This window comes from Chiloscyllium plagiosum, chromosome 21 (assembly GCF_004010195.1).
Source record: "Chiloscyllium plagiosum isolate BGI_BamShark_2017 chromosome 21, ASM401019v2, whole genome shotgun sequence".
NCBI classification, from domain to species: Eukaryota; Metazoa; Chordata; class Chondrichthyes; order Orectolobiformes; family Hemiscylliidae; genus Chiloscyllium; species Chiloscyllium plagiosum.
In genome coordinates this window covers 52,259,638-52,273,974 of record NC_057730.1, presented here as the reverse complement: position 1 = coordinate 52,273,974, position 14,337 = coordinate 52,259,638, and the positions used below count along the sequence as shown (strand labels likewise).

Sequence of the window (14,337 nt, the reverse complement as noted above, 5' to 3'; positions counted from 1 at the left end):
TCAGAATAAACTATGTTTTCACGTGTGACTAGTATGAGCGCTGAGACACAAATCACACCTGCCGGTACTGAGGCATGCTGTCATGTCACATGAGTGACATGGGTTGAGAGGGTGTGGAGTTGGGTCACCTGATTACATGCCAAACAATCTTGTTATGCAGAAAAAAAACTTCGGATTTCGGAGTTTTTCGGATTTCAGATAAAGGATTGTGTACGTGTACAAACCAAATCAATTGACCAAAAGTATAATATTTGCGCAGATGGTGTATCAAATCAGCTAATACTACCAGAAACTCTGACATTTAGGCAACTACCCTTGAGAAAATGATAAGTGGCTGCCTTCTTGGACCGTTGCAGTCTTTGGGGTATAGGCACATCCACAATGCAATTAGGGTGGGAGCTACAGGACTTTAACTCAGTGACATTTAAGAAACAATGATACATTTCCAATTCAGGATGGTAAGTGGCTTGAAGGCGAACTTGCAGATGGTGGTGCTTGCATATATCTGCTGTCGTTATTATTCTCAATGGCTGTGGTCATGGGTTTGAGATTAGTTCAGTCTTGGTCTTAGCAGACCTGTAGTTTCTTCATTAATTTGATTCATTGGTTAGAATAAAAAGTATAAGTACAGGATTCTCAGGACTTCTTGAGGGTGAATTGTCAGATAAGATAGTAAGATCAGACACAGATACCAGGCAAAGTACAACCCAAAACAAGACCTCAACAGAGATTCAGGCAGAAGGTACTTGTGTGACATCAATGACTGCAACAGCAGATGAAGATTGCAGCTGTAGAAAAACCCCAGTCAAGGTTTCCTTGCCACTGGAACTAGATCTACCTTCCATCAAGGAATGTGTGTCGGATGTGCTACTGCATTCCCATAAGAGGAGATGCCCTGCAAAAGGTGTCTACCAAGAGAAGTACTGAAATGTAACAGAAAAAGAGAATACTAACAATCTCAGGGCCAAAGTTTATTTCCACTTCCAGAAATACCTGCTAAATGTCTGGTCAGAAATGTGGCTCTAGGATTGGCCTCATCAGTCGCACAAGGACATGCAGAAACCATGACCAATGGCAGAATTTCCCAAGTGGACAATCATATTCACCAGTGAATAATTGTTGATGACATATTTCCATGATGTGTGCAGGTGTAAGTTGTATATTTTTATTTTGTGTACACAATTGGATGGGAACCCTAAACTGTCTCCTATATTACTCACCATCCTGCTCATTTCTTTCAATAACACTGACATTGAGTGGTAGGGAGGAGCTGGGGACTGGTACTGACTGGCGAGGCATCCCACCATTTTGGCAAACCTCATTGCCCTCTGCAACTGAGGGAGCTTCTAAAATAAAAAAAGAAGAGAATTATATCCATTGTTTAATGTTTGTCATCAAATAAAAATTCTGCTAGTTATGAATAAAATGAAATCATGTGCTCAGAGAGTCAATAACAGAGTCTGGAGTAACATGCAGGTCAGACCAGGTAAGGATGATGGACTTCCTTAACAAATAGCATAAGTAGTAAATCAAATGAGTTTTAGTAACAGTCAGCAGTAGTTACATAGTCACCATTAGGCTAGCTTTTTATTTCCAGATTTTAAAAAAAATTGAATGTCAATTTCATCATCTGCCATGGTGGAATTTGAACACATCATCCCAGAAATTAGTCTGGGGTTCTGGATTACTAGTCCACTGGCATTACCACTGCAGCACTTTCTTCTCCAACTTATCACAATTGAAGTTTTGCATCCCTGGATCATTCTTATAAACTTCTTCTGCAATGCATTCACATTCTTCGCCCAGAACTGTAGACAATACTCCAACTGAGGTCTAACCAATGTCATATATAAGTGCAGCTTAAACTCTGATTTGGATTCTACACCCTTGTTACTGAAGGTTAAAATACAATATGCTTCATTAACAGCTTACTTTACCTGGCCTGCCACCTTCTATGTCTATCCACATATACGTTGAGGTTTTGCAGCTCCTGCACACCCTTTAGAATAGTACCCTTTATTTTATACGGTCTGTTGATATTTGCAACAAAATGCATCAACTCAATCCTCGCTACATTGAACTTCATCTCCTACCTACTCACCCACTACACCAACGTGTCAATGTTCTTTTGAAGCTCAACAGTCTCATCCTCAAAGTTAATAATTCTCCCAAGTTTTGTATTGTGTAAAAAACTTTAAAACTATCCATGCACACAAAGAACTAGCCCAAGTATATGTGCCAAGAAAAACAAGAGTTCCAGTATTGACCCCTGGGGAACTCCACTACAAACTTTCCTCACTACAAATCTTCTTCCAGCCCAAAAAAACCCACTGTTACTCTATGTCTTATCCTCAGCTAATTTAATATTTATATTGTTACTGCTCATTTTATTCAATGGACTACTAATTTATTTGCACAACTGTTGTGTGGTACTGCACTGAATGTTCTGAAGTCAGTGCATATCATATTAACAGCTTTGCCCTCATCAACCCTCTCTTTTATCTTAAAAGCAGCAAGTTAGTTAAACATGGCACACCCTTAATAAATCCATGCTCACTCTTCTGAATTAACTAACATTTTTCCAAAGAACTGCTAATTCTACCACAAAGCAATTATTTCTATAAGTCTCCTCAAAACTGAAGTAGGGGCTGTGCTCCTTGAAGCAAAGAAGACTGGGGAGAGGTCTGACCAAAGTGCAGAGATTATAACAAGTTTGGATAAGGGAGACAAAATAATTCCATTTTCATTAGTTGATAGTACAAGAATTAGGGGACAAAAAGATTTGGGTAAGAGATGCAAGGAGGGTACTTTTTAAATGCAGTGAGTAGTAATGCTCTAGAACACACTGTCTATTGAGGATGATGGAAGCAGGGACAACGAATAATTTCAAATGGAAGTTGGATGGGCACCTGAGGAAATAGATTTAGCAAGACTAGAGGATGGAGGGGGAAACGGTCACTCTACAGAAAGCCAGAATGGACTGACAGGTTGCCTGGTCTCCTTTTGTGCTGTAATGATTCTATGACTACAAATTCTGCAAGGTTTAAGATTATGCAAATTGAAGTCAATACATTTTAAGTAGTGAGAACTCACCAGTTCCAAGGAGGGGAAACGGCTGAATTGAAGGGAGGCTGCTAAAGACAAAAAATAAAAATAATTCCTAACCATTAATTAACAATACTCTCTAAACGTTTAAAGTTCTTTTTAAAACACTCTCCTGACTTTCTGCATTCCTTACTGATTCACCTCAATTCTTACATTGCTCCATGAACTTTTGTCACTCTAAAGAACAAAAGTATTTCCACACAGCATTCAAATTTTATTAAAATGAATTCCACATAGTGGTCTACAAGCCTTTTATAAAGTGCTGCCAGAATCCCAACAAGGTTAAAGAAGTTATTTGTGTACAGGCAGTCCCTAAGTTGTGAAAGGTTCAGTTCTGGAATTCACTTGCAAATTGATTTGTGGGAACACAATGCAGGGCAATGCAAAGCAACCATTTGTAAGTACTGGAAATATTTACATGCCCAGTTTTTAAAGTTACATATCTGTATGGTATCATATTTGGAAGTACAAGTATTTGTAAATAACAATATCATTTTGTTTACCTGGTCTCCTGATCTAGTACACAAGCAAGAAAATCCCAGATAAACACTGCATCTCCAACACTGATTGCACTTAATTGGTCTGGAGTGAACATAGCTTGCTGAATTGTTTCAGAGTGACCAATGAACACCTAGCAAAACAAAACAAATACAAACAAGAGTAGAAACTATTCAGACGAATGCATCATGAAACAAAACTATAGGTAAGAGGAACTGAGCAATTAAACGTAAATGACAGACTTTGTTCAGTCTTGGACAACATATGCTGTCCATAAAACCAAGATGATCAGGTGAACCAAATTCATTTGCTCAGGGTAATAATCCAAATAGCTAGAAGACAAAGACAAATCTTCCTAAAAATAAACACCTATCTGTGCAGGATCAAATGTACTCTAATGAATATAAAACATACATAACTTTGAATATTTGGTTTAGAAGCTGAGTTTAAGACAACATATCAGATGGGAGTATATAACATCGGTATGCAATTACGTATACCCTAGATTTGTGGCTGTGGATCAAAAGTAAAATTCTTCAGTTTAAGTTGGTTTTTAATTTAATTTTGGGTTCTCCCTTGCTGTTCTAAGGCAGTGACTCATGCTGTGGTGGAATTTCAGATATTGAATGTGCACTCAGTCAGTCCAAATAACCATACCTCACACGTGGGTCAGTCATTATATTGAAAGAGTATTCAAAAGTATGAAACACTACAACCAAATAATTGCCATGAGTTTGCATGCATACTTTCCATCAGTGGTTACTGCAGAGAAGTTTTAGGAAATAGGAAATCTGGCAACTTCTTGTTTTAAAACTTTCCCAACCTAACTAAATTAAATCTAGTAATTAAACCAACTGCAGTGATTTGATATGAGTTAACTCAGCAGACTAAGTCGAGAACTTTACTGGCTTAAGAGATTTAGCACTGTTGCATGTCACATTAATGGGGAATACTTCAGATATTAATGTCTCAATTGAAATGAGTGTTTATGCAAGGTTAGAATAACTTACTTCAACTTCATTATCTGCCCTTTGGATGCATTCTGATGTCAGGTGCAAACGCAAAATGTGTTTGCTAAATCATCTGCTATACTTGATCTTCATAACTTCAGTGAAGTCAACTCACCTATGCTCAGTGCTCTCCTTCTCTTTAGAGCCCTCCTATAATCCTATAGTGGTGAGGCATAACAAAACATCTCCAAGGTGTATTGGAAAGGCAGCTGAAACTATCCTATGAGCTTTGGACAATATACAGATGGAGGTTTTCATATGGGGAAAAGAAAAGGGAGAAATTTCATTTTAAAACACAAAAAGATTAGTGTTTCCTTTATTTTGTTTCTCTCTCAATGTCAATCAGTTGAATGAAATGTTAAGCTAAACTCAGATTTTGCTTGTGTATTAGTACTAATGTACTATGTCATTCTAACCTTTTTGTGTTTTAAAATGAAACTTATCCTCTTTTTTACCATATGAAACCTCCTGCTATATATTGCCCAAAGCTAATACGATAATTCAGAATAAAACATTTGAATATTTATTATGCTTTTTTACCATTTAAGAACGTTGCTACGGTGATTTTATGCAACCACTGTGTTTGGATATCTCTGTGCTTATACTCAGTGCCTATCATTATCAATGAGATTGTGAACTCACTGTTCGGGTAAGCGTTGTTTCAACAGCCTTTCCAGCGCATCATGGAGAAGTTTAAAAACATTAACAATGGAAATGCATACCTGAAAATTAATGTCCTGTTTCATATGATAATCCCAGACTTTAATGACCTTCTCCCCTGTAGTCAGGAGGTACTGAATGTCTTCACTCACAGCTAAAGATGTGGAGACTGTCTTGTGTATATTACAAACCTATTGGAACAATAAAGTCTAATTACTATAAAGAAAACAAAGAATTTCTGTAAAACAGAAGAGAATAAGCATGTCTACTATACTGGTTTAGATAATAATTTCTAATAGTTTAACTAATGGTCTTTTCCCATCCCAGATTATTAATCTTGTATCTAATATTAGTACTGATGAAGGAGGATGATCTGTCTGAAGTCAGTTTGATAGAATCTATTATCAACAAACTGTACATAGTCTGACCAACAATTCTATTTCCAATTTAGCATATTAAAACCAAACATTTTAATTTAAAATGAATCTAAACTGGCACACAAATTGTACTTGCAGCATCTTAACGTGAATGAAACCAGTTAACTGAAATCAAGAATTGAATCTAGAACACTCCAGTAGCCAAAACGGAATTGTAAGTACATCTTTAATAATTCTAAATATGGGAATGTATTTTTCAAATACTTGGCAAAATTTTTGTTGTAAGTTAAATTGCAGTATTAACTCTTGCAATCATTATGTTTATAATGCTACAATTACCAGTTAATTACGTTTTATTAGGAAACATCCTCACCACAAGATACCTACCTCCCGAATTAATTTCCCTGTCCTTGCATTCAGCCACAGAATCTTATTAGAGGAAGTGGTCACGAGCAGCTGGTTAATTGCAGCGGATGAATAGCAGACTTTGACAGCGGTGTCAAGCGTTGTCGTCTCCAGGTCCAGAATACTAACATCTATAAGCATTATCTGTAAGAGAAAGGTTATATCTGAAAACAGACTCTTGCTGCTAATAACAGACAAACCTGTATTGTAGTGGTCACACTGTTGGAATAAGTGTCTCCACAAATTACTTAATAAGCTACAGCACATCTTAAAGTAGAAAAGGTTCAGATTACTATTGAAAACTTTGAAAATGTGCATGATTCAGTTAAATACTTTCAATCCCCAATTTTATCATGTTTCCTTTAATGAATGAAGCACATGACAGCAGAAGCTGCTTTTCTCTTGTTACATAACAGCCCTGTCATATTTATCAAATCAAAATTTAAATGCATGATAATAGTCTCTGCATACATTTCACAGATCAATAGGTTGCTTAAAGCAAGGCTGAGGGCACCAAGCGAGCAAACCTCTCTACTTACAGCTTAGCTCTGAGCAACAAGCATCATTTAAAGATGAACCAACTTTAGAAAAAGAATGAACTAAGATTCCACAGCTTAAAACAAATTAGCTTTATTATACAAAAGCAAACCAAACAGAACAAAATGAACTGATGGAGGAGACTTCAGTTGGTGGGAAATAAAAACAAAGTACTGGAGAAACTCAGCAACTCTGGGGAGAAAGAAACTGAATTAAGACTTCAAGGAAAATGACTCCTGTTCAGAATTGGTTAAGATGGACCAAGCCAATAGAATAGATGCAAACAGATCATGACATGCTTCTGTTACTAAAGGCACTGAAGTAAGATGGTCGAGATCGGTCAATTCTACAAAGGGACCTACAACACAATCAGAAAACAGACATTGGAACATTGAGAGTATTAAATAAAGAAATTAAGTTAGGAATATTGGGTTTAATGTCTAACAGGTCAAGGTCCTAGGTAACACAATTGTAGTTGGAACTGTAACTTGCAATTGCTTCCTTAAGAATTATGGTTAATTCAATTAAGGGACTAAGTTATCTTGAGAAGCTGGTGCAGTGGTGTAGTTTAGTGAAGGTACTTGAATGAAGGGAATTCCCTCTAGTCTTCTGTCAAAGACGAACAGGGACACCAGTAGGAAATCTGATTCAACAGATAGCACCACAAACAAAGTAGGGGAGGAAAAGTGATCTTCCCATAACAATGGAAGTGAAGTAAAACCGTGAGAAGTTAAAGGCTGGGATAAGGAAGACAATGAGCTCAGAGTATCCATTAGGATGAGTCGAGGTGTGATCAGATTGGCCCCAAAAAGGCAGAAATGAATAGCAAAGGTGGTTTAGATGTATGGATACAGTCATTAACATTATAGAGATCAGTGTGAAAACAGTAAACACTCAAAAGGAAGTAGAAATTCTGGGAAAGCACGCCTCACACAGGAAAGTGGAGTTGGTTGATGGAAAACTGAAGAAATTAAAATTGGAAAAGGCCCATTGTAACAGTCAGGGCATGAACAGGTGGAGGTGTCAGGGCCATGTCTGGAAGATACAGAAGAAAAATGAGTACTGGAAGTTTTAGTAGGAGGTCAATATATAAGCACAGGCCCTAAAGATTAGTCTTTATAACAGTATGAAGTGGCTCACCAACTGATAAAGAAACAGAATGGCCAGAGATCTGACCACAATGAAGCAACAATGGGAATGGGCGACCTTTCTGAATCAAAGATAATCACCAACCAGGACTGTCAGGAAATCACAGATGATAATGTGGAACTAAAATGAGGATCACATTATCAAATGATGAGAGGGCATTCAGTAGAAATCAATTGTATGGGGAAGCCTAAACTAAGTAATTAAAATCTTAAAAATTAATTACTTTTGTCTGGAATAAAGGGCAAGATATTAAACTAGGATGGCCTGAGTGATCATAACATAATGGAGGTTCAATAATACAAAAGGCAGCCTAACGAATACAAATATCCCTGTGCCCAGAGAGAGAAAATTCACAAGGGACAAACAGGAACTAGACAAGTTATAGGGAAGACAGGAGGGAAATAAGCCAAGGATGGCTCACTGATGGACAAGAGGGTCCTGTTATAATTGTGGAAGGTAGGACACACTGCCTGAGAATGTCAAGTACGTCAAGGTAAATACCAGGCAAATAGGAAACCTAAGGAGGATCAGAAAGGATTCACTAGGGAACAAACAAAAGTTGGCTGCCCAAGTCAGGGTATGGTGGTTAAAATGCTGGCTAGTACTCAAACATTTGGAGATTTGAGTAGGACCCCTTAAAGATCCAAGGGAGGGTAACATCAATGAATGCCATTCAAATCAGGCAGGGAGCCCTTGGGGCAGTTTGCAATAACATTCTCACAGATTTGTGTGTACACATCTAGAGAAAGATATATCTTTCTTGTAGATTTCTATAATACACATCATGGTGGCTTGGACACGTATCGCTGTTTGTGCATCTCTGTTGGTCAATAACTTGGAATTTCTTATTCAGCACCATCTCAAGGACCATACTGATTCAACGAAAAGGATCACTTTCTCATGACAACTGGAACAGCTGTGGTCTGCTCTGCACCACCAAAATCCTGAAACAAAACACTGTTCTGGGAAATGTTTCATTTTTTTCTAAGTCTTGACACCTCACAAGCTGATAATTTTACAAGTCTCATGGATGCATAAAAATATCAAATAGTAAATGCTTTCCCACAGAAAGGGAAATTTATGAGTTTGCCTAACTTGATCCAGAATAACAGCAGAAACTAGGAATGCTGTAAACAAATTTGCTGTCCATTTGGAATTGCAGCAAACAAACATTTAAAACATAAGAGTCATGATTTGGACATGCCGGCTGGTGTTGGACTGGAGTGTACAAAGTTAAAAACTTGGTGTTTTGTGATTTTTAACTTAAAACATAAGAGCTTCATTTACAAAAGGGTTAATGTGTTATGACTTTGATAAAATTGCTCTGGCGAACAATGGCAGATTACCTCATCTAATGAGTGAGCATCCATCACAGTGACTATGTATTCAGATGGGCCCACAAAAGCCAGGTAACGGCTGTCACTGCTCACTGTAAGTGCATCTGGGCCATGATAACTGCCTCTTGCCACAACATTACCTGGAAGAACAGTGTACACAGAGTAAATAAATTGCCTCAGATAAAAGATTGAAGCATTATTTGGCACTGATAGCTTTCACAGTCACGTGAGGGGAGTAAACCATTTGCCTTTCTCTCTGTCAATACGTAAGGGGAATTTTCCTTTGAGCCTTTGGAAGCAAAGCATTGTCTGAATGGAACATGATGAAAAATCTGGCAGGGAGTATCCAACTCCAGATTTTTCAGCAAATTAACTTAAATGGACAGAAAACCATGGAACTCCATCATGACATTTGATCTTACCATCCTATCGCCACTAACCATTTTAAAGTTTGACACCAAATCACAAGATATTAGGGCAGACGATGAAAAGCTTGGCCAAATAACTTTTAAAGAGCATCTGAAGAAAGAGAGATAGAGGCGTGTGGAGATTTACAGAAGAACTTCCAGAGCTTAGGGTCTTGGCAACTAAAGGCTCAGCTGCTATGTGTGCAGCAATTTAAGGAATTGGAGAAACTTTGAGAGTTAGAAAAGAGACAAAGAAAGGGAAGAGCAAGACTTTGCAAGGATTTGAAAAGGTCAAGAATTTTAAAATCAGAAGAGTTGCTGGATTTGGAGTCAATGTAGTTCACTAAGCATTGGACTAACAGTAATTTTGGATCAGTTGAAGTTATGGAATGTGAAAGGTGCAAGGATAGCGAGGATAACATTGTAATCTCTAAATTTAATTATTCCAAAGGTAAGGACCAAGGTTTCACCAGTAGTTGAATTGAGACAGGTAATGTTAAGGAGAGAGAAATTGGCTCTTGCTGATGAAGAAAATATGTGGTTTCAAGCTAATCTCAAACAGGATGCCATAGTTGCAAACATTTTGGTTTGGCATCAGACAGCAGAGAAGAACTGAGTTAGTGGCTATGGAACAGAGTTTGTGCTAGGGCTAAATATGTAGGTTTCAGTTTTCCCAATACTCAAAAGGACGTTTCTACTCAAGGGGGGCTCAATTCAGGTCAACCACAAACAGATAGATCAGAAAAAGTGGAAAAGTTGGGTGAGGTGCTCACAAAGTAGAATTTGGGGTTGTAGCATAAACAAAATTGAATAATGCTGTCAATGGACAGCAGTTAAGAAAAGGGAAGGGCTAAATAGTTCATGAAGGGCCTCCAGAGATAACAGTTCACCAAGTCAATAAAACAATCTTTCACTTATCTATTCAAATTTGAAAATCCCTGGATACTCCAAAGTGATTGACAGCCAATTAGTGGTTTTTAAGTTTTGACACCATTGTAAAATAGATCAGAGTGGTGCTGGAAAAGCACAGCAGATCAGGCAGCATCTGAGCAGCAGAAAAATCGACGTTTCAGGCAAAAGCCCTTCATCATGAAGGGCTTTTGGTCGAAACATCAATTTTCCTGCCCTTCGGATGCTGCCTGACCTGCTATGCCTTTCCAGCACCACTCTGATCTAAACTCTGGTTTCCAGCGTCTGCAGTTCTCACTTTTGCCACCATTGTAAAATAGCTAAGGTTTGGAATTTTGGCAGAAAGAATAGACTAGAAGCATATTATTTAAATGGTGAGAGATTGCAGAACTCTGAGATGGAGAAGGATCTGGGTATCCTAGTGGATGAATTACAAAAGAACACCAGGAACAGCAAAGAATTAGGAAAGCAAATACAATGTTATCATTTATCACAAGACAAACTGAATAAAAAGTAGGGGAGGTAATGCTTCAGTTTTACAGGGTGCTGGTGAAACCACATCTGAAGTTCTGTGCACCGTTTTGGTTATCTGATTCAAGGAAGAACGTAAATGCATTGAAAGCAGTTCAGAGATTTACTAGACTAACACCTGGAAGGAGTCAATGTCTTATGAGGAAAGGTTGCACAGGATAGGTTCATATCCACTGGAATTTAGAAAAGCAAGTGATTTGATTGAAGCAACTAAGATTCTGAGAGGTCTTGATTGAGTAGATGTGGGAAGGATGTTTTCTCCTAAAGGAGTATCAAAGACTAGGGATCTCTCTTTAAAAATCAGGGGTCACCCATTTAAAACAGATGACATAAAACCTCTCAATGAGTTCAGTCTTTGGAACTATTTTCTTGTAAAGGTGGAAGAAGAAATATGAACAGGCCATTCAACTCTTTGGGTCTGCTCTCTCAAGCATTATGATTATGGCTGATCATCGAGCTCAATACCCATCCCATTCTCTCTCTATATCCCTTGATGCCTTTAGCTACAAGAGCTACACCTACTTCCTTCTTGAAAACACAATGTTTTGGTCTCGTCCAATTTCTGTGACAGTGAACTCCACAGTCTCACCAGGTTGAGAGAAGAAATTTCTCTTCAGCTCAATCTTAAAAAGGTTTACCAATTATCCTTAAACTATGACCCTCGATTCCTGACTCAACACCATCAGGAACATCCTTTCTGTGGTTATGAGGTTACAACCAAGTCAGCCATGATCTTATTGAATGGCAGAGCAAGTGGGGGCTGGACAAAACACTTATTCTTGCTCCTAGTTCGCATGTCCTCATTTCGCAATGTTTTTGGCACAAAATTTGTTTCCTTGTTTAATTTGAGACTATGAACTTTGTTCAGTTTGCACCCTGTTACTTCCTACTCTAAATCATGTTTCAGTAAACTAAAAATATAATCATGTATAAAACCAGTGACTGCAGTTATGGGACAGCAGCCATTTTGGCCTCAGGTAACATGGCACTCGGCTACTTGCTCTAAACTACTCTTTCACTGAATTCCCTCAAAACTAGTTACCTCGTTACAAGCATCCCACATAAAGTACCACTTAACCCTGCAATTAAGGCAATGGCCATTGGAAAGTGCTGCAAGCGGGTGAGCAATTATCAGCTGGATTTAACTCTATATCTTACCCAAGATCCTGATAACATGGTGACTATCTTCAGTTGCATTGTAGAGGGCCAATGAACCCAGGGACCCAGCACTGTACATATACTCTCCACTGGGGGAAAACACAAGTCCAATCACTTGTCCTCTGTGCTGTCTGGAAACCACACACAAAATATTAGCAAAACCAGGGTCAGAAACTTCATGCATCCTCTCCATAGCAAAGTATACTTTGGAAAGCTTGGACAAAATAAATTAGAAAATAAAAACATGTTCATAATCAAAAATGAACTCACCGTTGTTCAGCCAGAAGACTGGAATTCCCCACATTGAAAACTCGCACTACTCCACTGCTGAATCCACAAGCAAAGATTTGCTGTGTGGGGTGAAACGTCACAGCACACGGTGTCTCTTCAGCACTCACAAAGTCATACATCTATTATTCAGGAAAATATGCATTTAACTGCATGGCAACTGCATTAACAATACAAGTCAACATATTCGTTTGAATTTAAAGAAATCATCTCACTTCTAACTTCTTTGGATGCGAGAACGCACAGCAAGACAAAATCACTTACAAGCATACAATTCTTTTATTGAAAGAGTTTGAGTATCAAGTTTTCCTTTGGAGTAGGAGGGAGAAAGTAAGTGAGAGCGTGAGGAAGAGAAAATGGTGTTATGTACAATGTTTTTGCTATTTTTAATAAAAGGGAAATGTATTTCTCAACAGAACTAACCATGGGGCATTATACAACTGCAATCATATTATTTCTCTAATGAGGTAACTATGAAAGGGAACTGTAAATAAAATTTAGGCTGAGGCCTGTTTTACATTTCATTATATCCTAAACCCTAAGTGACCAGTTATGACAAGTGAGAATAGTAATTTAGGAAAGGTTGACATTTTCCAAAGGAACTCTCCAAATACACATACCTCTAAATATAAAAATACTTACTGCTCAATTTGAACATACATACTTGTTGCATAGAGTCCAGGTCCCACACACGGATGGTGCAGTCTTCAGATACAGTAACAAGATGCCTCCTTATCCCATCAACTGAGAAAGCTAGAATTTTGTTTGTATGTGACCTCATTAATGTGGTATAACCTCTACTGGGTATATCCAGGTATCCTAGGTTACCTGTAGTGGTTGCTGCAAGCACTTTCAGTCCATTAGGGTCAATACTTACGAAGCTAACACCACCTTCGTGTTCTGTAAATAAATGTAGAGATTAAGCAATTCAGTTTGTTCAGCCATTAATATTAATTTATACATTCCGAAATTTTAAAACTTACTTTGTGAAAGTAATGCAAGGAATAAAAGACACTTTACTAAGACCAGGAGCAAATGTTTTCATAAGCCAATTTTCATATCTGCTTTTCAGTTAGATGGGCATCTGACATGAACAAAAGCATTGTCAGGCTACTGAAAAAAAGCAAATTGAGCCCTTTAAAGTGCATTAAGGAAACAAAATCTTTTGCCATGAGTGAATAAAAATAGTTACTCAAGTACAGAGACTCAAAGTTTAGATATCTCCAAATTTGTACAGGGGTCGGAATGAGATTAGCCAGCCAAAACTGCACAGTTTATTTGTAGAAAGCAATGGATTAACCACTGACTTCCCAGTTGGAAACAAACTGTATTTTAGGATTTGGAGATGCCAGCATTGTACTGGGGTGTACGAAATTAAAAATCACACAACACCACTGACCCGGGTTCAAATCCCGCCTCAGGCGACTGTCTGTGTGGAGTTTACACATTCTCCTAGTGTCTGCGTAGGTTTCCTCCAGGTGCTGTTTCCTCCCACAGTCCAAAAACGTGCAGGTTAGGTGAAGGGGTAAATGTAGGGGAATGGGTCTGGGTGGGTTGCGCTTCGGCAGGTCAGTGTGGACTTGTTGGGCTGAAGGGCCTGTTTCCACACTAAGTAATCTGATCTAATCTGACCAGGTTATAGTCTAACAGGTTTAATTGGAAGCACTCGCTTTTGGAGCCTGCTCCTTCATCAGGTGGTTGTGGTGTACATGATTGTAAGATACAAATTTATAGCAAAAGTTTACAGTATGATGTAACTGAAATTATACATTGAAAAAGACCTTGATTGTTTGTTGAGTGTCTCATCTGTTAGAATTACCACTTTAGTTTCAATTCTTTCATACGTAAATCGCAAAAGGAGAGGAGAGGAGAGGAAGGAGGAAGAGAGGAGAGGAAGGAGGAAGAGAGGAAGGAGGAAGAGAGGAGGAGAAGAAGGAAGAAGAGGAAGGGGAGAGAGAGAGGAAGG

The 14,337-nt window shown here is 38.2% G+C and overlaps 1 protein-coding gene across 4 annotated transcripts in view; it reads right to left on the bottom strand.

The window, feature by feature from the left end:
* wdr90 (WD repeat domain 90) overlaps positions 1–14,337 on the bottom strand; it is a 73,627-nt gene that overhangs the window by 24,746 nt on the left and 34,544 nt on the right. For 3 of the 4 annotated variants that reach the window (XM_043712083.1, XM_043712082.1, XM_043712080.1), the window contains exons 19-27: positions 13,036–13,271; positions 12,354–12,493; positions 12,084–12,214; positions 9,088–9,218; positions 6,038–6,199; positions 5,336–5,464; positions 3,609–3,736; positions 3,094–3,134; positions 1,221–1,346 (exon numbers count right to left, since the gene is read on the bottom strand). In XM_043712083.1, coding sequence (XP_043568018.1) covers positions 1,221–1,346; positions 3,094–3,134; positions 3,609–3,736; positions 5,336–5,464; positions 6,038–6,199; positions 9,088–9,218; positions 12,084–12,214; positions 12,354–12,493; positions 13,036–13,271 — 1,224 coding nt within the window. The remainder of the gene's footprint in view (positions 1–1,220; positions 1,347–3,093; positions 3,135–3,608; positions 3,737–5,335; positions 5,465–6,037; positions 6,200–9,087; positions 9,219–12,083; positions 12,215–12,353; positions 12,494–13,035; positions 13,272–14,337) is intronic. The other variant, XM_043712081.1, reaches the window with a different exon arrangement.